The following is a 25000-nucleotide window of genomic DNA, read 5'->3' as shown; positions in this document are numbered from 1 at the left end:
AAATCTTTATTTATCCCCCCTGTGGCAATTCATATGCAGCATAACAGAAAATGTAATTTAAAAACATACAGACATGAAACAGTCAAAAGTAGGGATGTCTTAAAACTGTACAATTAAAAGGACAGGAAACCATGTAAGTTAAAACAGAAAAAGGGGCATGAAGTAGGCTACTATTCAATTCAACAGTTCAGACAGCGAATAGCCTCAGGAACAAAAGAATGGCTGTATCTGTATCTGTTCTTGCAACAGCGGGGCATCCTATACCTGCGCCCAGAAGGAAGGAGGGAAAACTCAGGGTAAAGAGGGTGCTGTGGGTCACGCAGGACACCCTGAGCCTTCTTAAGAACCCTCCTCTTATATAGAAGACAGAGGTCATTGAAGTTACAGCCGGTGATTTTGGAGCTCGTCCTGACAATGTTCTTTAGCATGTTCTTGTTTGACAAGTTTAGGTTCCCAGCATCTAGAGAAGAGCTTATTTACTGGAGTCTCTCTTTACTTTGCTCTTCCCCTCTTGTTAGGTTGCAACTAGCTATGAGGTGCATGTTTACGCCTTGAAGAACTCTCTGACCAGCAGGCCAGTCCAAGGAGAGGTCACCACACTGGACAGTGAGTCTCTCATTTAAGCATTTCAACAAAAACATTGTGTTACCAGTTTGACAAATAAAATGGATGTTTTGATACATGGAAACAGTGAGATGACATTTTTTACATTATTCTTTTCTTGTGCACAGTTGCTGTCAATAGATTTTTTATGTTCAAAAAGCCTCTTTTGTCAATACTCTTTCTATGTCTCTCACTCACTCACTCTCGTTCACCACCCAACCCTTCTCTCTCCCTTCTCTTTCTGCAGATATCAGTCCCCCTCGCCGTGTGCGCATCTCCGACGTGAAGGACTCCTCCATCACTCTGACCTGGCGCTCCAAGACGGAGACCATCTCTGGCTTCCTGATTGAGGTCACACCCACTTCCGCGACGGGCCACACCCCCATTCACAGGACCATCACCCCTGACCTGCGCTCTTACACTATTACAGGTGCGCAAATATAGGAAGATAGATCGATATATAAACATGTGCACACATAAGAATACTTCCCTAACATTACTCAATTGTCAACCTAGATCCGTGGTCGTGCATTATTAGGGATATGAAAGTGGACGCACACGCACGCACACACGCACGCACGCACACACACGCACACGCACACTGACCCCGTTAACCTATGTGTGTCCACTCTTCAGGTCTGCAGCCAGGAACCACTTACAAGATCAACATCTACACTCTGAATGGGAATGGACGCAGCTCCCCGTTCACACTCACTGCCACCACAGGTAATATCCATTAACCATTCAACTCTGGCATGCTCAAAAATGGATGCAAACGCCACAGCATCAAAATATGCACTCTATCAATTTGGGGCAAAATTAGAAAGTAGATAAATTCCAGTAATTCTTTGGGTGAACTCATCATTAAATGCGTACAGTATGTAACTTATACAAAACCAATGATTGGGTAAATGGCAGTACCTAAATGTGCTAACTTGTAGGTACTATTTAGTATTAGGAAGAAGATGTCTACATCCCTGTGTGATCACACGTGCGTGTGTAATAGCTGCCATTTGCCCAAATATTGGTTTTGATACGTATTTAAAGGGATATGCCAACATTTTGGGAGATTGGCCTATTTGCCATATTCCCGATAGTAAAACTAGAATGTGGATAGATGCCTTTCTCTTCCCTGTGCGAGCAGTAGAAAGTGGGTTTCACCCCTCCTGCTAGTGAGCTTAGCAGCTGAATGGTAGTAAACGGTACACGAGCCTGCCACCATTCAGTCACCAAAAATACACATTCCAACAGCGCCAGAAACACTCACATGTACATGTTGTGTATTCACCACGCAATGAAATAATCATCCAAAGTTACGGGAAACGGTCATTTTCAAAGGAAATAAATACCAGGAAGTACTGATGACTGCACACAGCGCATGTGCCTCAGGCAAACGCGGAAGTAACTTTGGTTCCACCGCGTTAGTTCTGGCAATGGATTTACTTGGAAAATGGCCGTTTCCCGTAACTTTGGATTATTATTTCATTGCGTGGTGAGTGCACGAGTACTCTCCCAAAATGTTGGCATATCCCTTTAATGATGTCTAACGGTCATTTCCCGAGCAATTCGTTTATTTGCTTTATAGTTTTTGCCCAAATTGATGGAGTGTGTATAGAGGATACATTTGCTATGTATGTATGTTTCTTATGAAAAATAACTGGCTGCTTGTTGTTTCCTCCAGCCAAACCGGTGGTCATCCCTCCCACCAACATCCGTTTCACCTCCCTGACCCCCAGCAGCATCTCCTTCACCTGGGAGCCGTCTCACAGTCCAGGCGTCACTGGCTATTACGTCACCTATGAGGAGGCAGGGGGTTACCCTCTAGAACTCACCCCCCGACCACACGCCGGACAGAGCTACGCTTTTATCAACGGTGAGTGTGGAGCATGAGATTTACATCAGCTCTGTACATACATGTGTGTACGTACATACATACATGCATGCATGCCTACATACACTGTCAATATTCGGAATGGATGAGTTTGTACTGAAAAGACGTCTTTGTAGTTTGTTTTATTTAATCTTTTCATTTTGTGTTTGTTGTGTTTGGTCATAGGTCTGAAACCAGGAACAGAATACGTCATTAAGATTGTGTTTGTTGTGTTTGGTCATAGGTCTGAAACCAGGAACAGAATACGTCATTAAGATTGTTGCCCTGCAGAACGCGTTGAGAAGCACACCTCTAGTGGGCAAGGCCAGAACCCGTAAGTGCACCCACCTTCCACCTGATACAAGAGTTCTAGATATCATCGTTAATGGACTGTAGAAACCTCTCCAAATGTGCCCCTTTTATATTTTTACTGAAAGCTTACATTGCCACTATATGATAAACAAAAAGTTATACACTTTCTAAAAAATGTCATTCTGCAGAGACAAGGTCACTAATGATGAGCACATTTTCATTACACATTTACATTGCAAAGATTTTTTTTTAATACAGTACGAGGAATCATGCAGCGTGATGTCACGACACCGCAAATCCACCGGAAGCGCCGCAGTTAACTAGCATGAGTCTCAAAAACTATACATCACATCGCTTATATTTTGACATTCTGAGTGAGAGCAGAAGTAGCTCAAGAGTCTGATGTATACATCAAATCAAAATTAAAATCATAGTCAAATTCCTTGTACTTGGCCAATAAAGCTGATTCTGAAATCTATGTCAGAGAGACCTTGTCAGGAATTGCAATTTGGAGCTTAATTGTAATCTTCTCTTATTGTGTCTGAATGTGCTGGATTGTCAGTGTATGTTGTTGAATTATCTGACTGTAATAATGCATTACTCCTGCAGGCGGCGTCTGTGAGCTTTCCCCCCCTGTTTAGATGGTTCTCATGAACATCAAAGGCCTTAGCCCACAGCAATACATATTTCTGTTAACAAAGCCCTCATTCAGAGTAACTATAACTACATTTACATGCAGACTCATTTATTAATATCACTATTTAGTCTTACCTTGGGCATCCAATGCAACAATACTGTATAACAATATACTGTATATGACTTCCTTTCAGCTGGAATGGTAGATAAAGATAATAGATAAAGAAAAAGGGAAAAAAGGGAAATTACAAATCTCCTGCCGTTTTAGAGCTATGCTGCACCCTGCTGGCTTCCTTCTGTAACTGCTGTGCCTAAAGAAAGAATGGTTGCTTATATTTTTTCCTTACCAAAGGTTGACGTTAGTATTTGTTGTAAGGAAAGATGATCTCAAGTCAGCAGTCATGGGCAACTTTACAATGGTTTCTTGCTTGGTTTCTAAAGCAAAGGGTTCAGGAGTCAAAATGGACCGCAGTGTGTCTGCGGTGTGTGCAGTGTGTGGCTGAAGAAGGCCAGGTCGCCATTGTAAATAAGAATTTGTTCTTAATGACTTACCTGGTTAAATAAAGGTTAAAGATAAGACTTCATTGATTTACAACACAGCACTAAAACTCGCCGAGCTGTGCATTATTTCCCTGTGTACTGCAGTGTCAGAGATGGACAGGTTTCATGAGTTTCCTGTGATCATATTCACCTTATGTAGCCCCGCCCACTTGACCCAGTTGTGTTATGACTTCCTGTTCAAAACACCGTCTGTTTTACCTGCTCACTATAGTACTGTACTGTCACACAGGAAGTGTAAACACAATAGGAAGTAACTGGCTGACCCCTGTGTTGGAACATAAGGTGAATAGGAGCACTGTACAAACATGCTACGAGTGCTAGCGGATCTGTACCTTTTGCTTTGCCCTGCCTGCTTCTTACAGCCAGCACACTTCTGTCTCTCGTCCAATCAGAGTCACTTCCAGATCACCAGCTGTTGGTCCCCGAGCTTCCTGTCCCTCACCGACCCAGCACCGACATCCTGGATGTGCCAGAGCCCTTCGATGACAAGAGGTGAGACCAGGCACAATCATCCTGACTGCTGCTATTATTCATTAGGCAGAACAATGCATGTACAGAAGCAGCTATTCTTGCTAAGCATTTGAATACTCCTCACGTTTTATTCTGCTTCTTGAGTTTTGCAATCATTTGTGTTGTTCTCCCTCCCTTTCTCTATTCCTCCCTCCCCTCTACCTCTCCCTCCCCTCTCGCTCCCACCCTTCCTTGCATGTCTTCCTATATCCAGTTTCAACTCCAACCATGTCCATTTGGCTGGCACCGGTGGCCAGAACCAACCGGGCCAGCAGGGCCAGCACATCTACACCGAGTACCAGAACCTGGGCCCTAATAACGGAATCAATAGCGGGCCCAAAGAGGGCCAGAGACCCACTGCAAGAGACCCCCTGATCTACATCCCTCTTACAGGCCAAGATGGAAATCGAGTACCTTTGGTCAGGGTGAGTGAGAGTTCTGTCATGTACTTTATGCTATTGTTTAATACTGTATTCAATTATTATATTGAACAAACTACAATGTTATAATTGTCCTGTCCTTATACTCAGGGCTGTAGTGGGGCGTACACACCGTTTACGTACCTTTTTAAATACAGCATAGCGGTTACTCACCATTTTATGATGGAAAATGCACATATTTTAAACGTAGATGTCCTTGGTCCTAGCAGGATTTTTCTTTAGGCTAGAGTGAAGCTATTCTTAGCATATTAAACTAGAACACCTAGCGCATTTATTGGTAGCAACCATGTCATGTTAGCTTCAAGCTTGTCAGGAAGGAGGCTAAATAACGCTCCAAAGTCGGGCTAAATTTTGGCGAGGGAAAAACTGGCATGGCCATTTTCAAAGGGGTCCCTTGACCTCTCACCTCAAGATATTTGAATGAGAATGGTTATTGGTACCATTCCTGGAGAACGTGGTTCCTCTCTGTTAGAGGTTGTGATGATAATAATAAAATTATATTTACATTATTTATAGGGATATGATTCAGTTTCAGTTTTCTCGTCTCATCTACTGTATCTAGTCTCGTGGGTGACTGAAGTTTATAGTTTTATCCACCTTTTTTATAAGGGCATGACATAGCCTTTTCCCCCACTACAGCCCTGCTCACTGTGTGTTTGGTCCTGCAGGTGAGCGAGGGTCTTCTGCCGGGTCTGCCCTTTGGTTTCCCCGACAATGAGACAGAGCTGCCACAAGAAGCGCAGACAATCACAATCATCTCCTGGCAACCAATCCCTCACAGCTCCGAATATGTGGTGTCCTGTAACCCAATCACACACCTGGAGGAGAGGGACTTCCAGGTACACACGCATACACGCACGCACGCGCGCATGCACACACACACACACACACGTAATCGCACGTGGACACACATTCTAATCACTTTCTCTACCCTTTCCATATAGATGCGTCTTCCTGGCACGTCCACCAGTGCCACATTGATTGGACTGACATCTGGAGCGTCCTATAATGTGATAGTAGAGGCCATGAGGGGCGGGGCTAAAGAGAAGGTTCTGGAGGAAGTTATCACTGCTGGCAATGCTGGTAAAGAAGTAGTCCACACTGACAAAGACCAAGCGCACGCTGAGATGATTTCTCTTCTATTTCACCGTGTTAGACATGGAAGCAAAGCACGCTGAACAGTGCTTCATTCTCATTTTGATTAGATTAGTTCTATCTGTGGCTGTAATGTCCTCCATTTTGTTTATTATACAGGCCAATTCGTAAAGCTTGAGTTTGATATGCATTTATCTATAGTAAATGCTTTAGCTACAGCAAAGTTAGTTGCTTGTCTAATGTTACTATAAATAATAATAATAATAATACATGGCATTTACAGTATATTGCGCTAATTATAATGCTGATTGCGTAGTGTTACATTTATAGCCATTGCATTGATAGTTGTATAGAGCTGAACAGTCACGTGACATTCTTTGCCCCGGAAGTGAATTCCTCCATTCATTTTCTCCATTAGACATTTAGAAAAATCCTTATAGAACGAGTTTGGGAGAGACGACAATTTTATTTTTTCCGCCTTTGCCATTTTTGGTTTTTGCTCCAACTGAAATGTTTTATGGTCACTCAAGATACAGTAAGTCACGGGTTGGCTTGGTTCCAGCCTTAAAACTCATCATATAAGGATTTTCTTTTTCAAATATCTATGGAGAAAATGAATGGGGGAACTTACTTCCGGGGCTGGAAACGTCACGGAAAGTCACGTGACTGTTGAGCTCTATTGAATTTACTGTGATTATTTGGGGCAAATAAAACTAATTCCCGACTATGTTCTCTCTCCCTCGGTGGCAGGAAGAACAAGTCAGGCCACGGTAAAGCACATGGAATGGATACATTTGTAAACAGAGTTTTTTTCTTCCTTCCACCCTCTTACGGCCCGGCCACATCTACGCGTCATTTGACGCGGGCTGACGCTACTGCCCATCCACTTTGTATTGGAACATGCTGCTCGACGCCTCGCAAAGCATGCTGGGAGACCAAGCGACGCGTAGCAGGCTTGTGAAGCGACAGTGGGCAACAGAGGGGGCGGGGTGGAATTTGACAAAGTACAAAGCTAGCCAATTGAGCTCGTCCTAGGACCTATCCTACCCTTCCTGTCCTCTTCCACTTCCTCTCTAACACCAATTTTCAAAGAAGCAAAGTAAATCTAGCAGCAGCTAGCTTGGGAGCTAGCTGCTGCTTCCGGATTTCCACGCCCACCAAGCGTCAAGCGTCCATAGAGCCAAGCGTCAGCCCGGGTCAAATGACGCGTAGATGTGGCTGCACCGTTAGTCCCAGGTGACCTCCCCATGTCTGGCAACCGCGACGTGTGCTACGACACGTTCACACACACCTACCACGAGGTGGGCTCCGAGTGGGAGCGCATGTCTGACACGGGCTTCAAGCTGTGGTGCCGCTGCCTGGGCCTGGGCAGCGGCCATTTTAGGTGTGATTCATCCAGTGAGTGGCAGCTTTACTAACCCCATCCCAGCATGCTTTGCAGACACACCATAGAAGTCCAATGATTCTATGTGATTTACTTGAGGAATTTATATAAAGTGGAGGAATGAATATGTCTCAGATTTTGTATAATTTCATTGATTGGGCTGAAAGTGAGGAATGGAAGCACGTGCATTAGCATGGTGGACCCCCCGATCTGGCAATAGTATATGGACAAAGCATCTGAACATCTACATCCTGGTGCTGATAGGTCTTATATGGATCAGGAGAACCAAAATTGTATCTAATTAAAAAGCTTTTTTGATTGATACTTATTGCATTTTATAATTTCCTTCACTATAGTGCAAAACTGCATAGAACATGGACTGTAATATTCTATGCTGAGCAACACAGTAATATAATCTGAGCATGGGCAGCCTTGGCAGGCAATAATTAAATTGTTAATTTACAGTAAATTGCTCTCTATTTTTGTATCGTATATACTATAATGTGCAATGATATAGTTCTATACATTATTTTATATATATTATTCATAATATCGGTATGGTGATTTCCATACCCTGTATATCATATAGGCTACTGTATGGAAACTCAATATATTCTGCCTGTGGTCTGCCCATGTTAGCCTCTCTGCCATGTTTGTAAGCAGCAGTGAAAACATTGCAGTAAGAGGGGATAGCTGCTAGCTAAGCTAAGCTAACTGGCCAGCCTCGGTCTGTTTTTTGTATTGTCCATATCGATAACCTGACGATACCAAAAACTGAGACGAGCAATTGAATATGAAAGTCATATATTCAAGGTAATCGCATGGACTGGGTATGTGTGCGTGTACGTGCGCGATGGGTTCTATTCCACTGGGAACTAATGTACTCTCTCCTCCACATCAGGAGTGATTTTGCGAATGTAGGTTCATTGTGGAGGATGTGATGTTAAAATATGTGGATAGAAATGTGTGTTGCAGAATGGGAATGTTCATTACAGTACCTTGTGTCACATTCTGTGTGTGACTATGATGTGAGTCTTTCTCCTCAGTGGGAACGGGAAACGTTTGAAACAGAATTTAGGTTTGGGGGACGCTCTCATTAAATAATATCTTCTCCCCTTACATCATTATCTACTCCTCTTTCACCCTTCTCTCCCCACACTCCCTTGATCCTCTCTCTCTCTGTCTCTTTTTCTTCTTCCTCCCTCCTTCAGAGTGGTGCCATGACAATGGCAACAACTACCGTATCGGCGAGAAATGGGATCGCCACGCGGAGAACGGTCACATGATGAGCTGCACCTGCCTGGGTAATGGCAAGGGAGAATTCAAATGCGAGCCACGTAAGTCAAGACTGGTACACGTACGCACACACACACACACACACACACACACACACACACACACACACACACACAAGTCAAGTCTATTTTAAGCCCTACTTCACAACAAGCATGTCTCGGAGGGCTTTACAGAGAATATGACTACCGTAGCTAGGTCTAGCTAAGCACTATTAATAAACAATCTTATGTTAGAGAGAGAAGGGAGAGAACAGGACAAATAGGGTATACTGGGGCTGGGCGATACAATTGAAATCAATATCACGATAATCATAAGGATCTTTCTCGATATCAATATACTGTATATCACAATATGGTTCATGTAAGCACGTTAAATAATCAACTTATTATCATATATTATTATTGCCTAGCAATTATCACACACACACACACACATTTCAATTCATTTTCAATGACAGCTGTCCATTGTTGTCAGGCAGCGCTGATGACGCGCCCGTCTCCGGCAGATTTCCATCCGTTTTGATGGACACAAAGTTCAGAAACAAATAGATACACACGCTGGTGGTTCACACTCATCCTGTATCACAAGTGTTACTGTTAACGTGTCTTTCGTTCGTTATGGTTCCTTAATGATCTCAAATTGGTTTGTGTACTCCAGCATTATTCATCTTGATGCAATATTGTGTCTTTGATGCATGTCCTCCAGATGAGTCCACGTGTTACGACGACGGCAAAATGTACCAGGTGGGAAATCAGTGGCAGAAGGAATACCTGGGAGCCATCTGTACCTGCACCTGCTATGGAGGACAACAGGTGTGTGTGTGTGTGTGTGTGTGTGTGTGTGTGTGTGTGTGTGTGTGTGTGTGCGCGCGCGTGTGCGTGCGCGAGTGTGTGTGTGTGTGTGTCAGATTGGACCAGTGTCTTACGTATCTTCCGAGGACATAGTAGAGAATGTGCTGACATTAGGAGTTAGGCAACAGGTTATCTGGTAAGTCAGAGCTTCCATAGACCTCTCTGAGACACTCTGACAACGCGACCTCTGGCATAGTTATGGCACAAGGGATACAGTGAGGTGACATTCATCATGAAACCGTACATTCCCTGAGCTGACCCCAGGTCAGCTCTTAATACATAATGTTGAATTTTCTTTCTCTCTGTGTGTGTGTGTGTGTGTGTGTCAGAGGTGTAGTGCTATCTAGAGAAGTGGGGGAACGCACCTATATGGGGAACACCTGCACACGCACAGGTCCCAACAAAGCGCCCCCCCCCCCCGCACGCACATACGCTAACGTTCACGCAGCCTATTCATTAATTAATCGTTCGGGGGCAATCGCTTATATCAACGAATTAAATGAGCAAACTCACGGATTCCTCAAGTGCTGCAAACCACTGTCACTGACACACGACTAACTTGTGTCCTCTATAAACACTGCAGAAGCCCGTGACATTTGCAGCTCTGAAACTAAAATATGTATATGGGCACAGCAGAGCAGAGTCAGTTATCAACACAAACAGCTAAACAATCTCTCAACCAGCGATCACACAAGTTGCACAACTGGCATCTGGCGATGCAAATTGCAATGGGGTGATTAACGCTAACTTTTGATTCAACCGCGTTGAAAAGAAACACGCTTTTAACATTGTTTCTTCATGCTTGTAAACGTACCTTTTTAGCAGCTGGTCCGAAAAATTAAAGGATGTTTGGCTGCCTTTTTCATCTTTACTTGTTATAGTGAGGTACTGGTGGAAAAAAAAATATTTTGATGCTGAAAAAGCCAGTATGTTTCAGTATAGCTTTTATTAAACTGAGGTTTCCCCCGCGCTGTAGCTAGTTAAGGTGGAATGTTTCCTTTTCCTTCAAGCCACGAGTTGATGCTGTGTGAATAATTCAGCCCACCTTAAATATAGTTAAGGTGGAATGTTTCCTTCTCTCTTCAAGCCGCGAGTTGATGCTGTGTGAATAATTCAGCCCACCTTAAATATAGTTAAGGTGGAATGTTTCCTTCTCTCTTCAAGCTGCGAGTTGATGCTGTGTGAATAATTCAGGCCACCTTAAATATAGTTAAGGTGGAATGTTTCCTTCTCTCTTCAAGCCGTGAGTTGATGCTGTGTGAATCATTCAGCCCACCTTAAATATAGTTAAGGTGGAATGTTTCCTTCTCTCTTCAAGCTGCGAGTTGATGCTGTGTGAATAATTCAGGCCACCTTAAATATAGGACGAATGACAACGTTGTCAAGTTTCACTCGTTTTATTGGCTCGACATGCACACACACTGACACACACAAAACACCCCTTGGAGAAGTATGGGAACGCCGTTCCCACGCGTTACATTGGGACTACACCACTGTCCTCCTCGCTGTAGGCTCCTAAGCTCCTTCTTCTAAAGTGCTTTGGGCTACACTGTTGTATGAACTGTGCTATACATTTGATTTTAAGCCTTCTATAGGGATTGGTTAATCAGCAGACATTGTATATGTGTGCTTAGAGAGACTTGAAAAGACAAGGGTTCAAATCCCCATGTTGACAACACTCCCTTACTGAAGTGCCCTTGAGCAACACACTGAATCCCAGCCAGCTCCAGACTCTGACTCTCTGAGCTCTCTGTGGAGGGAGGGGAGAGTAATATTTTTACATTATATATAAAAATTATTATAGAGCTTATTTAACTACCAATATCAATGAAGTATCACATTATATTGGTTTTATGCTTAAAACAACAAGCCATTCAGTGGCCACTTGTGTTATAGTACATTATAATATTCCCACAATATAGGGACTTGTATTTTGTCCATGGTACTTAATAATGAGCTTATGGTAGCCTTATAGTATGGTATTTCTTATGTATATTTGCTTTACTCCATTATGCTCGATGATATTTTGAAGCTTTCAAGTTTCCTGTGATGTTAGCATAGTATTCTATTCATTTTGATTATATGAGTATAGTTCTTTATTCATAAGAGTAGCTTTGCTTTCCCTTGGAGTTGAGTGGACTTCAACCCTTCCAGATGTTTATTTATTTATTTTGTAGCTGTAGTTTAGACCCCGGCTTGTCTTTAAGCTCTCCTAAATAGCCCCAAGAAACTTGATCTTCTCAGGTCCTGATCCAACCAGTTCTAGGGACAAACATCTCCGCGCTGCAGCAGCTCTGGCCTGGACTGTTTGTCTGACAGTATTTGTTGGTGATGTTGGAGATGGTCATGCTTCTCAAACTGTTTCTCACAGATGACGAGTCCCTCTACATCCAGCAAGCGGTCATATTCATTGAAGATGCCATACAGGTAAAGGCATGACCAGACGCACACATGCAGTGTTGGGCAAGTTACTTTCAAAATGTAAGATACTACATATTACTAGTTACTTTCATTTGAAAGTAATATGTTATACTTTACAATATTACTGTCTGTGTAGACTTATTTATTACTCTACTTTTGCATTACTTTCACCAAAATAACAGCAGTAGCAGAATGACATCCCCGCCTCGGAAACATGCTGAAAAATAATTTCAACCATCTTGAAGTCGGTGTAAACTGTACAAAATTCTAAATGTTATTGTTTTCCTTTGTTATTGTCATCTAAGTGGTTATTTGCATAAAAACCACACAATTTGATGAGGAAATTATTATATCTTTATTTAAATATGTGCTTTGATATATATATATATAAAAAAAAAAGTAACTCAATTTGTAACTTGTGTTACTTGACAAAGTAACTGGTATAAATTACTGCAATCCTATTGGTAATAAGTTATATTACTGAGTTACTGCTAAAAGTAATATATTACATGTAATATGTTACTTTTGTAATGAGTTACCCCCAACACTGCACACATGACATAATATAATGTTTTGACTGGGGTTAGGCACGTCAATGGGTCAAATATATACGGTGCCGATCATAACAATCATAATCATAATATCTAAACAGACTTGTACTCTGTGCTGTTTTTTGTTGAACTTGTACAGTATCGGTCGATCAACCACCGGGTCGATGCCAGATCGCTGCGTCTGTATCGGTGGTACTACTCAAAGATATTCCAGTGGTAAGTTGCAGTCATTCTACTCATTTCTCTCTGTTAGCCTCTAGCTTCTCTGTGCCGTGGTTCACAATTTCTAACAACTGCTCAGGCGGCCAGGGGGCAGGGGTGGTGTTGTTTATTAAATTGTACTGGGTTTAAAAGTGAAATAAGTCTGATTTTTCCTGCCCCATATCACAAAATGACCATAATATATGTTTTACTACACCAGCTGCTGAGTACAGTAAACTCCCCACCCATTGGAATTCCAAGACTGCAACACGTTCACGCCCCTTCCCTGGGGGTTGTCGAAATGCATTCTGGGAAATGTAGGATATCACTAACTGAAGTAGTTATGAGCAGTGTTGGGCAAGTTACTTTCAAAATGTAATATACTACATATTACTAGTTACTTTCATTTGAAAGTAATAAGTTACTTTACAATATTACTTTCTGTGTGTGTGTGTGTGTGTGTGTGTGTGTGTGTGTGTGTGTGTGTGTGTGTGTGTGTGTGTGCGTGCGTGCGTGCGTGCGTGCACATTGAAAGTACCGCAGCTGTGTCTTTAGTATATACTGTAAATCACAAATGATTTATGATAGTTATTTGCTGATTGTAGGATATTTAATCATGTCCTTAATGGAACACATCCTGCAGTTGAGAACGAATCTCGCATTCCTCATGCCTCAATTTACAATACTACTCCCAATTACTAACATAATTGACCATTCATGAAGTTGTGAAGTCTTAAAAAGAAGGAGAAGGTTAAACTAACTTTGAAGAATGATATCAACCCCATTAAAACTTTTTCATTTGCATTAAAGACCGTATTTACACATTACCAGCAGTTAATGTGTGCAAGTCAAATCTAAACCTGCTCTTTGACTAGTTTCCGCATCAAGTTGAGTGTCACTCAGAAAGAATACGGTATGTTCCGATGTCCATCCCATCGCTGTCTCCCCGCCCACTGTCCCCAGGGGCCTGGGTCTGACCATAGCGGTGGTGTTGGCGCTGGCGTTCGTGGAGCGGCCGTCGTCCATGTCGTTGTCCTCGGACCTGCGGCTGGTGGCGCCGCGCTGGCAGCCTCCCTGTGGCCTCACGGAGAGCATCGAGATAGTCTGCCTCCTCATCTTCTCCCTCGACCTCGCTGTCAAGGTTAGTCTGCCTCCTCATCTTCTCCCTCGACCTCGCTGCCAAGGTGGGCCTCCAGATCCAATTCCCTTTCACCTGCCAGACCTTTGCTTCAGTCAGTCTAAATTTGCTCTTGTGGAGAGCAAGGATCGATTGGCAGAACTTTATAGAGAGGCAAAGTGACCGCCTACTTCCTGCTTCAGCACTGTACCAGAGATTTTCATCCGCCATTTATTTCCCCATAGACATTTTGAAAAAATGCTTATAAAAATAGTTTTACTTCGTCAAGCCAAATGGTTCAGCTATATTTAGAGTTGGGAGAGACCATAGAACGTTTCACTCTGACCAAAACTTAAAAAAACTACATCGAAAGAATATTTTCTTTAAATCGGCAATTCTTTTACGTTTTGGTCCGAGTGAAATGTTATGTGGTCTCTCCTGTTTCTAAATAGATCTGAACCGTTTGGTTTGAACAAGTAAAACATTTTTTATAAGCATTTTACGAAATGTCTATGGGAAAATAAATGGCGGAGGAAAATCCCTGGTACAGTGCTGAAGCAGGAAGTAGGCGGTCACTTTGCCTCTCTATGTGAACGCTATTTTTTTTTAAACACACATTCAGGACAAGTGTTCCGTCTGAGCTGATAGTTTGGTGACTTACATTTAATAATGTATCACTTTGACCAACACTTTCAGTCAACGCTCAATAGCAGTTTTCTAAATGTTGGTATCAAATGATATTATGCCACGGTCACATGATTTCAGAAGACATATAAAACCAGCATGACATCTTCTTGTTGCTTCAACTTGGAAGCGTTCCACCTGTTTAGCTGGGTGTCTGGTTAACTGGTTTAACTGGTTACGTTAGCGATCGTACGGTCAACTGTTGTTAAAAAATTTACTTTTGAATGAACCATGAACAAACTATAGTAGATATTGCCCCCTCCTCTTAAGTAGAGTTGATTGTAGATTTGAATATACTTAGATTTGTATTACCTCGAAGTTCAAACTGATAACTTTGATGGATTGCCTGCCATGTTTCCTGCCTGTCTTGATGGAAGTGAAAGTTTCCGGAGCCTACAAACACTTTCTGTGTATTCCTATTTACAGTACTAAAACAGTGGTATTTACAGTGCTAAAACAGTGGTATTTACAGTACTAAAACAGTGGTATTTACAGTACTAAAACAGTGCAAGTAGGACATTGCTGGGCTTAATGCATTATCAGTTGCTGTTCACCTCTGCCTAAGAAATAGTGGCCCCTTCCTCGCCAACTCTGAGCAAAGTACACTGATACTTCATCCATGCCCGACCACTGGCCACCATTATCAAACTGTACTGGGCAGCACTCAAGGGTGAAGGTATAGCTTCCTCCTCAGACCAACCTATCAGATGAATTAAGACTATGCAACTTGGCACAGGTCATTATTGTGTAGTCCTAATTGTTTCTCTATTTTGAACTAGAACCTCACCGCATCTGTGTTTGTCCTCAGAGCTATCTGATTGGCTGGGAGGAGTTCAGGAAGAACAAGTGGCTGATCGGCTACACTGTCATCATCTCGGCCTCCGTCATGGACTGGGTGTTATCCGTCAGCATGGTGTGTGACGAGGTGAGGCTGTGTGTGATGCGGGACACCGTGAACATAAAGCATGAGAGAGGATGAAATACATCAAATAAGTTAAGAGCAATTATAAAATATGGAGTCCATTCCTAAAGTTGATCCTAAAATGTATGAAACTGTGACCTCTCAATTGTACCGATCAGAAAGTGAGAGTGCGGAGACTCATCCGGCCATTCTTCCTCCTGCAAAACTCCTCCCTGATGAAGAAGACGCTGAAGTGCATCAAGAGGACACTGCCTGAGATCGCCAGGTATCTGACACGCACACACACGCACGCACGCACATACACACACACACACACGCACGCACGCACACACACGCACGCACGCACACACACACACGCACGCACACACACACGCACGCACGCACGCACGCACACACACACACACACACACACACGCACACGCACGCACACACACACACACACACACACACATGCTTTTACTGTCTCATATCACAAAATAACCTGCTGCTGCTCAGATGTCTGGCTTCCAAAACTCATTTTCTAGAGTCTGTACTTTTGAAAAGATTAAAAAAAAAAGTTCATATTAACACCTTGATTGCCAGCGACGAGTGTACTCGTCAAACACAATCCAGCTGTTAACTGCCAGCGACGAGTGTACTCGTCAAAAAAATCGTTTTTTTTTTTTTGACGGTAGGTTGTGCATCTAAGCCTTTTACATCTCTTATATAGGTATTGGACGTGTACAACGTGTACAACCCATTCCACCGACCCACTAAGTGGCGACAAGGAAGGAGGAAGGCAAGCAAAAAGCAGTGTGACTGAAGCCATTCTCATGAAGGTGGATTGGCGAAGGCACTTTCATTTTCGCGCTGATTGCTGGCGATACGGGATTGCAAATTTACATAATACATTACAGGTGGAACACACTTTGAAACACGCAGCATAAATATGACCAGAATCGCAAAAGCTTCTCTCAACCAAAACTCCAAGAAGCAAGCGAGTCCATGCCGACTTCCTCAAACAGCAGCCGTGCAGATCGACAGGCACAGGACAGCAGCAAAAGCACTGAGACTGTGACGGCCGCTGCAGGCAAGAAGAGGGAGGAGTTGAAGAAACTCTGCCTCTCGCTCTCTCCCTCTCTCTCTCTCTCTCTCTCTCTCTCGCTCTCTCTCTCTCCCTCCCTCCCTCTCTCTCTCTCTCTCTCTCTCTCCCTCTCCCCCTCTCACTAGGATTAAACCTAGTGCGTCTCCCTCCCGAGAGGGAGGGAGAGAGAGAGAGAGGGAGGGAGAGCGAGAGGGAGGGAGAGGGAGAGAGAGAGAGAGAGAGAGAGAGAGGGAGGGAGAGCGAGAGAGAGCGAGAGGGGGAGGGAGAGAGAGAGAGAGAGAGAGCCAAAAATGAATGGTTAAAGTGACAGTTCTATCGAATTTCAGAAAAAGCTGTTTATCTCTGAATATTCTTTCTGACGCTAAAACCATGCTGTATTCAACTGCTAATGCTTACATAACTACTAACTCTACAAACTAACTCTTTTAGACAGAGAAAGTACACATTCTATTAGTACTTTTGAGATATTGTATGTTCACAAACTCCAAGCAGAAAATAATTCTCGGCTCCTGTAAAATGAGCCACAATCCTCAAAAAACGGCTTGGCAGAAGCTACCTACAGCAAGAAAAAAATGGCTGGCAGTCAATGTGTTAATTCAAATGGAGTTGATAATACTAGGTTGATAACATTTTCAGTGCAGTTTTTTAATGCAAAATCTGGAGCATTTCCTCCTTCAGTTCACGGCACCAAGACGCCTGAAAATGCGTCTCTGTGTAATGTGTTAGGAGTGACAACATACAACGACACCAACGCCTAAGGCAGGCTTTACTGGTATCAGGAAACAGCTGACAGCCAGCATTTCCCCATACCTGGAAAGCCTTGCATAACAATGAAGTCTGGACAGATGCTCATACAGTATGTGTTCTTAATTTGTGTGAACACCAACGAAGAAGAGCAACACAGCACAGACTAGTCCATTATGCGCACAGACTAGTCCATTATGCGCACAGACTAGTCCATTATGCGCACAGACTAGTCCATTATGCGCACAGACTAGTCCATTATGCCTACATGTAGCTAAAGTTACAGGTTTGTTTTGAATCCCTCCCCTCCACTGGCAAAATCTCTAACCTGGCAGAATGACAGGTCACTAAAACTCTGTCCAATGATCGAGTTACTTCTGAGTCATGTGACTTTTGTTTTGCAGACCTGATTGGCTTATAATTTGACAGAACAGTGTGTGAACCTAAAGGAACTAAATACAAAAAATGCAGACCGCCGAACTTCTTACTACAGTCGGTTTAAATCACATTTTACCACTCGTCAAGTGAAAAACCAAGCATCTACTTGAGTTGAGAGCATTCTCACTTCCCCATAGCCTGACCCAACAAGACACATAATGATGTACTCTGGCTTCACTGCATAGCCTGACCCAACAAGACACATAATGATGTACTCTGGCTTCACTGCATAGCCTGACCCAACGAGACACATAATGATGTACTCTGGCTTCACTGCATAGCCTGACCCAACGAGACACATAATGATGTACTCTGGCTTCACTGCATAGCCTGACCCAACAAGACACATAATGATGTACTCTGGCTTCACTGCATAGCCTGACCCAACAAGACACATAATGATGTACTCTGGCTTCACTGCATAGCCTGACCCAACAAGACACATAATGATGTACTCTGGCTTCACTGCATAGCCTGACCCAACGAGACACATAATGATGTACTCTGGCTTCACTGCATAGCCTGACCCAACGAGACACATAATGATGTACTCTGGCTTCACTGCATAGCCTGACCTGTTGTTCGTTCTACCCTGAATCAACCTCAACCTTTTCTGTGTGTGCATGCGTGTACGTGTTTGTGCGTGCGTGTGTGTGTGTGTGTTTGTGCGTGCATGCGTGTGTGTTTGTGCGTGTGTGTTTGTGCGTGCGTGTGTGTTTGTGCGTGCTTGTGTGTGTGTGTGTGTGTGTGTGTGTGTGTGCGTGCATGCGTGTGTGTGCATGCGTGTGTGTGTGTATCTGCAGCGTGATCTTGCTGCTGGCGGTGCACCTCTGCCTCTTCACCATGATCGGCATGCTGCTGTTTGTTAAGACGGAGGTGAGCTCACCTGACCTGACCACGCCCACACCACCACGCTAGTCAAATGTATAGTATATGATGTATGATCTATGTAACTTAGGTTGTGTGTCGATATATCATGTAGCATTGTGACTGTGATGACGCTTATGTGAAGCCCTTTGAGAAATGCTTGTGATAAGGGGGCCATAAACTAATTCAATAATTCCTTTTCAACGTCTCAAATGATTATCTCCATCTCCGGCCGTCTTCTTCTCGTCCTCTCTGTGGCCTCCAGGATCCGAAGAAGAACGGGGAGTGGGAGCTGTACTTCAAAGACCTGCCTCGCTCCCTCACCTCTCTGCTGGTGCTGCTCACCACGGCCAACAACCCAGACGGTACCGCTGCTCCAGCGCTCAGATGATCCAAACACCTAGTGCTTAAATTGGAACTGTTTGATATTCTGTGCTGCTTCAGAACTGAACCACGGTCTTAAAGCCGTCTGTTTTGTCCTGTTACAGTGATGATCCCTGCCTACTCCTTAAACAGGGCCTACTCCATCTTCTTCATCACCTTCAGTGTGATTGGTAAGCATTGATCATTATTGTGTACATCGTCACCGTCATCATCACAAGGAAGACGACCGCATTGGTCGATTTTCAATCAGAATCAGAATCCGCTTTATTGGCCAAGTATGTAGACATACAAGGAATTTGACTCCGGGATTCACCTTATGTTCAGACCTTACAGTGGGCCAAATTCTTCCGGGTCCTGTTAACACTTCCGGCGGTCACGGCGCAAAATAAGAGAGTTGTTTTTGGAGCGGACAGTGCAGGGGGTAAAATAAAGAACGTAGCCTACTACTTTGAGCTCGGTACACAGCAAGCAAGCGAGTATCCACTGTTAGCCAGGTCAGATAACGTTATCGTCGACAATGACGAGCACTTTCTTGTAAAACATACCTGGACTCCAACAAAGAAAGCTTCAGATAGTTTTCTCTCCTCCGAGCGCTCGAGCCACTTACGTCCATAAGACCCGCAGACGTTAACGTAATTCCCTGGAATGCGAGACTTAATGAGCCAGTTACATGGCGTTGCATTCTTAGACATTGCCGTTTGCTTTTATTTGGTATGTTACATACAATTGGCTAAATTATTAGTTAATTCAGAGTTACTGCTGATATTGGAGCAGCCAGCCATTTTATTTTATTTTATTTTTAGCCGGAAGTTTTGACGCGGCCACACAACCGGGTCAAATGGGTGTGGCTACATAAGGTGAATACGTTGCTCTCAATGTACTTACAAGGGGAAAAGAAAATATATGCATACAAGCTAAAACCACAAACAAGGACAGCGATCAAAGGTACATAAAGCAAGTTAACTGCTATTTACATTATATACAGTAAGTGTGATGTAGAGTGACCGTTATAAACATGTGTATAGGAGAAAATAATAATAATACTAATTGTATATCTATGTACAGACAAAGTATATGTAAACCACACTAGATTGTAAACAAGGCTATAAGTCAGATATTGCACAGTTCAAGCTGGTTAAAACAATCAATGTTTACGAATGCAACCTCTAGTGGTGGGGTGAGTAAGTGCATGCGTGCAGTGCATACGCCAGAGTCGGGAGCTGTAACCAGGAAGTAGCGGCGACCGTAACAACAGTCTATTGAAATAGCTCGCTGACACATGAGGGTGAAGGGGTGGGATGGGTGGAGCGGTAACTTCCTTGTCTTTCAACTTCCTTGTCACAAGAGACCCTCCTGAAGTCTGTTTTGAACCTTAACCAGGTTGTTTTCGTTGCTTAAAAAAGTAACCGTTAACCGACGTGACATGCTTCAAATTAACCATGTCCCACGTGAGGCGTATGACCTGCACGCACCGTTTCTCTCATCGGTCGTTTTGGGAGTCATTGTAAACCGACTCATTCTGTTGTTTCAGTATGAGGACATGTTGAATACAATAGGGTTTACAGTGTTGTGTATAAAAGGGAATTTCTTCTGCTTCTTCTTCTCCAGGAACGTATTTCTTGATGAACTTACTGACGGCCATCATCTACAACCAGTTCAGGGGATATTTACTGGTGAGTCCCACATCTTCCATCCAGAGGAGATCATGCTGTTGAAGGAACATCACATCTTCAATCCCAGCTTTTTGTGATGCTTTAATTATCCAGGGAGAGTTGAGGCTTCTTCTTCTTCTTCTTCTTCTTCTTCTTCTTCTTCTTCTTCTTCTTCTTCTTCTTCTTCTTCTTCTTCTTCTTCTTCTTCTTCTTCTTCTTCTTCTTCTTCTTCTTCTTCTTCTTCTTCTTCTTCTTCTTCCTCCTCCTCCCCCCCCCCCCCCCCTGTAGGCTCCTAAGTGGAGCATAGGGCCGCAGCCACACAAAGCCAACAGGCTCCTATTGCATTTTCTGTAGCAAGTGGGTTCTTCTGGGGTGGGGTTGCTAGCCCCACGCTAGTTTACACAGTTACACACATTCCCACGAATGTCGCGACCTTACACCTCCTCCATGAATTAAAGGGACAGTTCACCCCCAAATCAAAAATACATATCTCTCCTCTTAACTGTAGTGCTATTTATCCATCGAGATCAATTGGGGTGAGTTTTGGAAATATCGGACTAAAGAAAATATTTCCCTGATGAAAGTGCTCACAAAAAGGTCTGTGGCTTATCTTGAGTAACCGGGGAATGATTTCTGGAGAGGCATTATTGTTACGTTTTTCAAAAGTAATTTTTGGGGGCGCTTTGAGCACCACAAGCCGAGTGCCACCCAGTTCCATTGTATTGGAGAGAAGGCAGACATCTCTATGGCCGATATCTCCAAAACTCGCCAACTCACACCAAAACCATCTATTCTAGATGGATAAATAGCACTACAGGTAAGATCTATTCTAGATGGATAAATAGCACTACAGGTAATATACAGGTAAGAGGGACAATATGTCTTTTTGATTTTGGACATAAAACAGCTGATCTAACCCGTCTGTCCCTGCGTGTTGATGCAGATGTCAGTCCAGACGTCCATCATCAGGAGGCGGCTGGGAATCAGAGCTGCTTTCCAGGTCCTCAGCTGCCAGGGGACAGGCCGTGCTGCTATGTAAGACACACGCACGCAGATTTGACTAATTAGAAGGCTATTTTATCACATTTTCACAAGTTCTTACATTAGCGGTATGTGGCATTGTCAGTTGCAACCAGGAGATTTTGGAAAGAGACTTTCTCACACTGGTCCAGAAACTGGAGAGTATGAATTTTAAACAGTTACTTCTGCTTAGTGCAGCTCTAATGAATGCTGTAGCGAAAGTAATTAACATAATGTCATTACAGTCTGATGGAATAAACAGTAACATAGAAATGGAGTTCAGTCAGGAGCACTCGTATAGTCACAAGATAAAACCATATATAGCAACAAATGGTAACACAATTTGGTGGCAAGCTGCTCCCTGTTACGCAGCTGACATGCTGAAGGTCAGAATATGAACCAAACACGAGTGGTGTAGGTGATTGTTACTACCAGCTGATATGAACCAAACGTGTGTGTGTGTGTGTGTGTGTGTGTGTGTGTGTGTGTGTGTGTGTGTTTTCCTGATCAGAGAGCGTGTGCGTGTGGATGCGGTGCTGGAGGTGATGTCCAGGGTCCACATGAAGAGCTACTACAGAGCGGCCATCATCAAGGTTACAGCTATATCACACTGTCCAGCAGGGGGAGTGGGCAGGGCTGCATACACACTGCGACTTATACCACTTTCCAGTGTTGGGGGTAACTCATTACAAAAGTAACATATTACATGTAATATATTACTTTTAGCAGTAACTCAGTAACTTATTACTTATAGGATTTCGGTAATATTATACCAGTTACTTTGTCAAGTAACTCAAGTTACAAATTGAGTTACATTTTATTAAATTAAAGCACATATTTAAAAAAGGAACAATCATTTCCTAATCAAACTATGTGTTTTTATGCAAATAACCACTATAGATGACAATAACAAAGGAAAAGAATAACATTTAGAATTTTGGATTGTTTACACTGACTTCAAGGTGGTTGAAATTATTTTTCGGGGTGTTCAGGGGCGGCGATGTCATTCTGCTGCTGCTGTTGTTTTGATGAAAGTAATGCAAAAGTAGTGTAATAAGTAACGAGTTACTCTACACAGAAAGTAATATTGTAAAGTAACTTATTACTTTCAAATGCAAGTAACTAGTAATATGTAGTATATTACATTTTGAAAGTAACTTGCCCAACACTGCTACTTTCACACCAATGACCAGGGGTGCTTTTACCCACATTCAACCCTTCTTTTGTCAGTTCACACCAAGTCAGTCAACACGGGGTTAATCCAATCAATTCAATCCAATTACGGTAAGTCAGGCTGGAAACGGACAGCCCGCCATATTGTTTCGCTGTCACAACGCGTCCTAAATGCAGCGCTTCACTGTGCGGTGAAAGGTGTGTGTGTGTGTCTCAAGGCTCTTGCAACGGTTTGCAGCTAACGCTAACCTTGCTGCTAGCCTTTTGTCCCGCCCCGGTTCTTAGCAACCTGGGCGGTGGCGTTCACACTGAAATCAACCCTTGTCCTTTCAAACACAAAATCAACCTGGGAATAAGCCTTGTTGGACCTCGGTCTGAAAGGGGTATTTCACTGAATGAGGTGCAGGTCTGAGAGAGAAGAACACCCCTGCAGGTACAGGTGTGAGAGAGACTAATTGAATTGACTTTTAAAGACCTTTTTAGACTACGTGGAATTCACGACCAAATATAAAACCCACATAAGGAAACTAATGGGGGGGGGGGGCCTGCTTGAAATGAAAGCTGTGAAACTAATTTATAAATGTTCAGGATAAGAAAAAGCATAGCAGGAAATGGATTGTTATGGGACATGACATCAAATTATGTTTCGTAAAGAAGATAAGATACATACAGTACAGTATTGTACAGCACAGGCCACACAAGGAAACCTGTACTTACATGGTAATACGTTTTTAAGGCATTCATATGTTTTTTTTTACTTTTCTTCTTAAGACCTTCAATTTCAATAATAATTTAATTATTTTAAGATGTATTAAAATCTTTTAACGACCTGCTGCAGATATGACGTATCACCTAGGTTTGTTCATTTAATCAGTCAATTATGTTTTTCTTGTGCCTCCCCACACCTCCAGGTGGTGCAGCCGTACTCCACCGTGGGCTACATGGACCGAGACGACTTCAGGAAGCTGTTTGACGAGCTGGATAAAGATCGCATGAAAGAGGTACAATTTAACATTTCATTTCACTTTGCGATCTGTAATATACAGCAAGGGAATAGCTCGCACAGCTCCAGGTCTTAGGCAGCTCAATCGGTGCAGGTTGCAGGGAGATCACAGAAACAGAGGTAGGCAACAGCACTCGAATTAGAGTCAATCTTGAGGTTTTTTTATTTATTAAGGGCAAAACAGACGCGTTTCAGCCTTAAGCCATCATCAGCGTACATAAGTGTACATACATGTTCTGATGTACACTGATGATGGCTTAAGGCTGAAACGCGTCTGTTTTGCCCTCAATAAATAAAAAAACCTCAAGATTTACTCTAATTCGAGATCTGTAATATATGCCACTGAATCTCTGTGTGTGTGTGTGTGTGTGTGTGTGTGTGTGTGTGTGTGCGTGCGCGTGTGTGTGTGCGCGCGTGTGTGTGTGTGTGTGTGCGTGTGTCCACAGCACCCTCCCTTGCCCCAGTACAACTCTCCAGTCCTGCAGAAGCTCCAGATGGTCTTCAGTCACTACTATTTCACTATAGTCGGCAACGCGGTGGCACTGGCCAACGTCATCTGCATAGGCGTAAGTTACACACACACACACACACACACACACACACACACACACACACACACACACACACAGACCAAGCTGACTAACATACCCTATAATGTTTCCTTTGCGTGTGTTTCAGACCGTCCTGGTGTTGAACGCTGACAAGTCCATTGCCGAGAGAAACGACTACAACATGGAGGTTAGCAGCTGTTGTGTTCTTTGTGTTTTTTTTGTCATGTGGACGTTTTGAAGTTGGTTAATGATGAACACTCAGCTCACATGCTCTGCTGCCTTGACTCAGGGTGCCGGTCTAAGCCCTTGTTACACGGCCCACCCTTGTATACACAGGACGCCGAACGTAAGTAGAGCTGAAGCGTGAAGCAGGCACAGGCTGAACTGACACCTAACCGTTCACACGAGAAGCCTTCTCTTTTCCTCTCACAGTGCCTCCTCGGCGCGCCTTGAACCCGCCCACAACAACTCCCATTGACTTCATGTCTGGCAGCTTCAAGCTGGACTGAATCCTGAACGATCGCTCCAGCGCGGCTTCGGCGTTGCTTCGCCGTGGCGTGCGGCCGGTGTGAACGCTCTCACCTGTTAACAAGGACGCCGGAATGAAACTGCGTGGCTTCAGCGTGTGGC

General features: G+C 43.4%; 1 protein-coding gene across 1 annotated transcript in view; it reads left to right on the top strand.

Annotated features, from left to right (window-relative positions):
* LOC310792489 (two pore channel protein 2-like) overlaps nt 1–25000 on the top strand; it is a gene marked incomplete at its 5' end in the record, with an annotated part of 37316 nt that overhangs the window by 2740 nt on the left and 9576 nt on the right. Inside the window, 26 exons of the mRNA XM_083654169.1 lie at nt 519–606; nt 851–1033; nt 1240–1329; nt 2285–2476; nt 2718–2807; nt 4375–4474; nt 4707–4917; nt 5601–5771; nt 5877–6015; nt 7264–7425; nt 8623–8748; nt 9451–9519; nt 11930–11985; nt 12670–12746; nt 13695–13872; nt 15341–15457; nt 15613–15719; nt 18524–18596; nt 18853–18952; nt 19076–19141; nt 20580–20644; nt 21567–21658; nt 22155–22236; nt 23728–23817; nt 24266–24385; nt 24498–24557. Coding sequence (XP_083510295.1) covers nt 519–606; nt 851–1033; nt 1240–1329; nt 2285–2476; nt 2718–2807; nt 4375–4474; nt 4707–4917; nt 5601–5771; nt 5877–6015; nt 7264–7425; nt 8623–8748; nt 9451–9519; nt 11930–11985; nt 12670–12746; nt 13695–13872; nt 15341–15457; nt 15613–15719; nt 18524–18596; nt 18853–18952; nt 19076–19141; nt 20580–20644; nt 21567–21658; nt 22155–22236; nt 23728–23817; nt 24266–24385; nt 24498–24557 — 2904 coding nt within the window. The remainder of the gene's footprint in view (nt 1–518; nt 607–850; nt 1034–1239; nt 1330–2284; nt 2477–2717; nt 2808–4374; nt 4475–4706; nt 4918–5600; nt 5772–5876; nt 6016–7263; nt 7426–8622; nt 8749–9450; nt 9520–11929; nt 11986–12669; nt 12747–13694; nt 13873–15340; nt 15458–15612; nt 15720–18523; nt 18597–18852; nt 18953–19075; nt 19142–20579; nt 20645–21566; nt 21659–22154; nt 22237–23727; nt 23818–24265; nt 24386–24497; nt 24558–25000) is intronic.

The sequence above is a fragment of the Poromitra crassiceps genome (assembly GCF_964638095.1).
Source record: "Poromitra crassiceps genome assembly, chromosome: 18".
NCBI classification, from domain to species: Eukaryota; Metazoa; Chordata; class Actinopteri; order Beryciformes; family Melamphaidae; genus Poromitra; species Poromitra crassiceps.
Note: the sequence above shows the minus strand (reverse complement) of the source record. Positions and strands in the feature narration are given on the sequence as shown.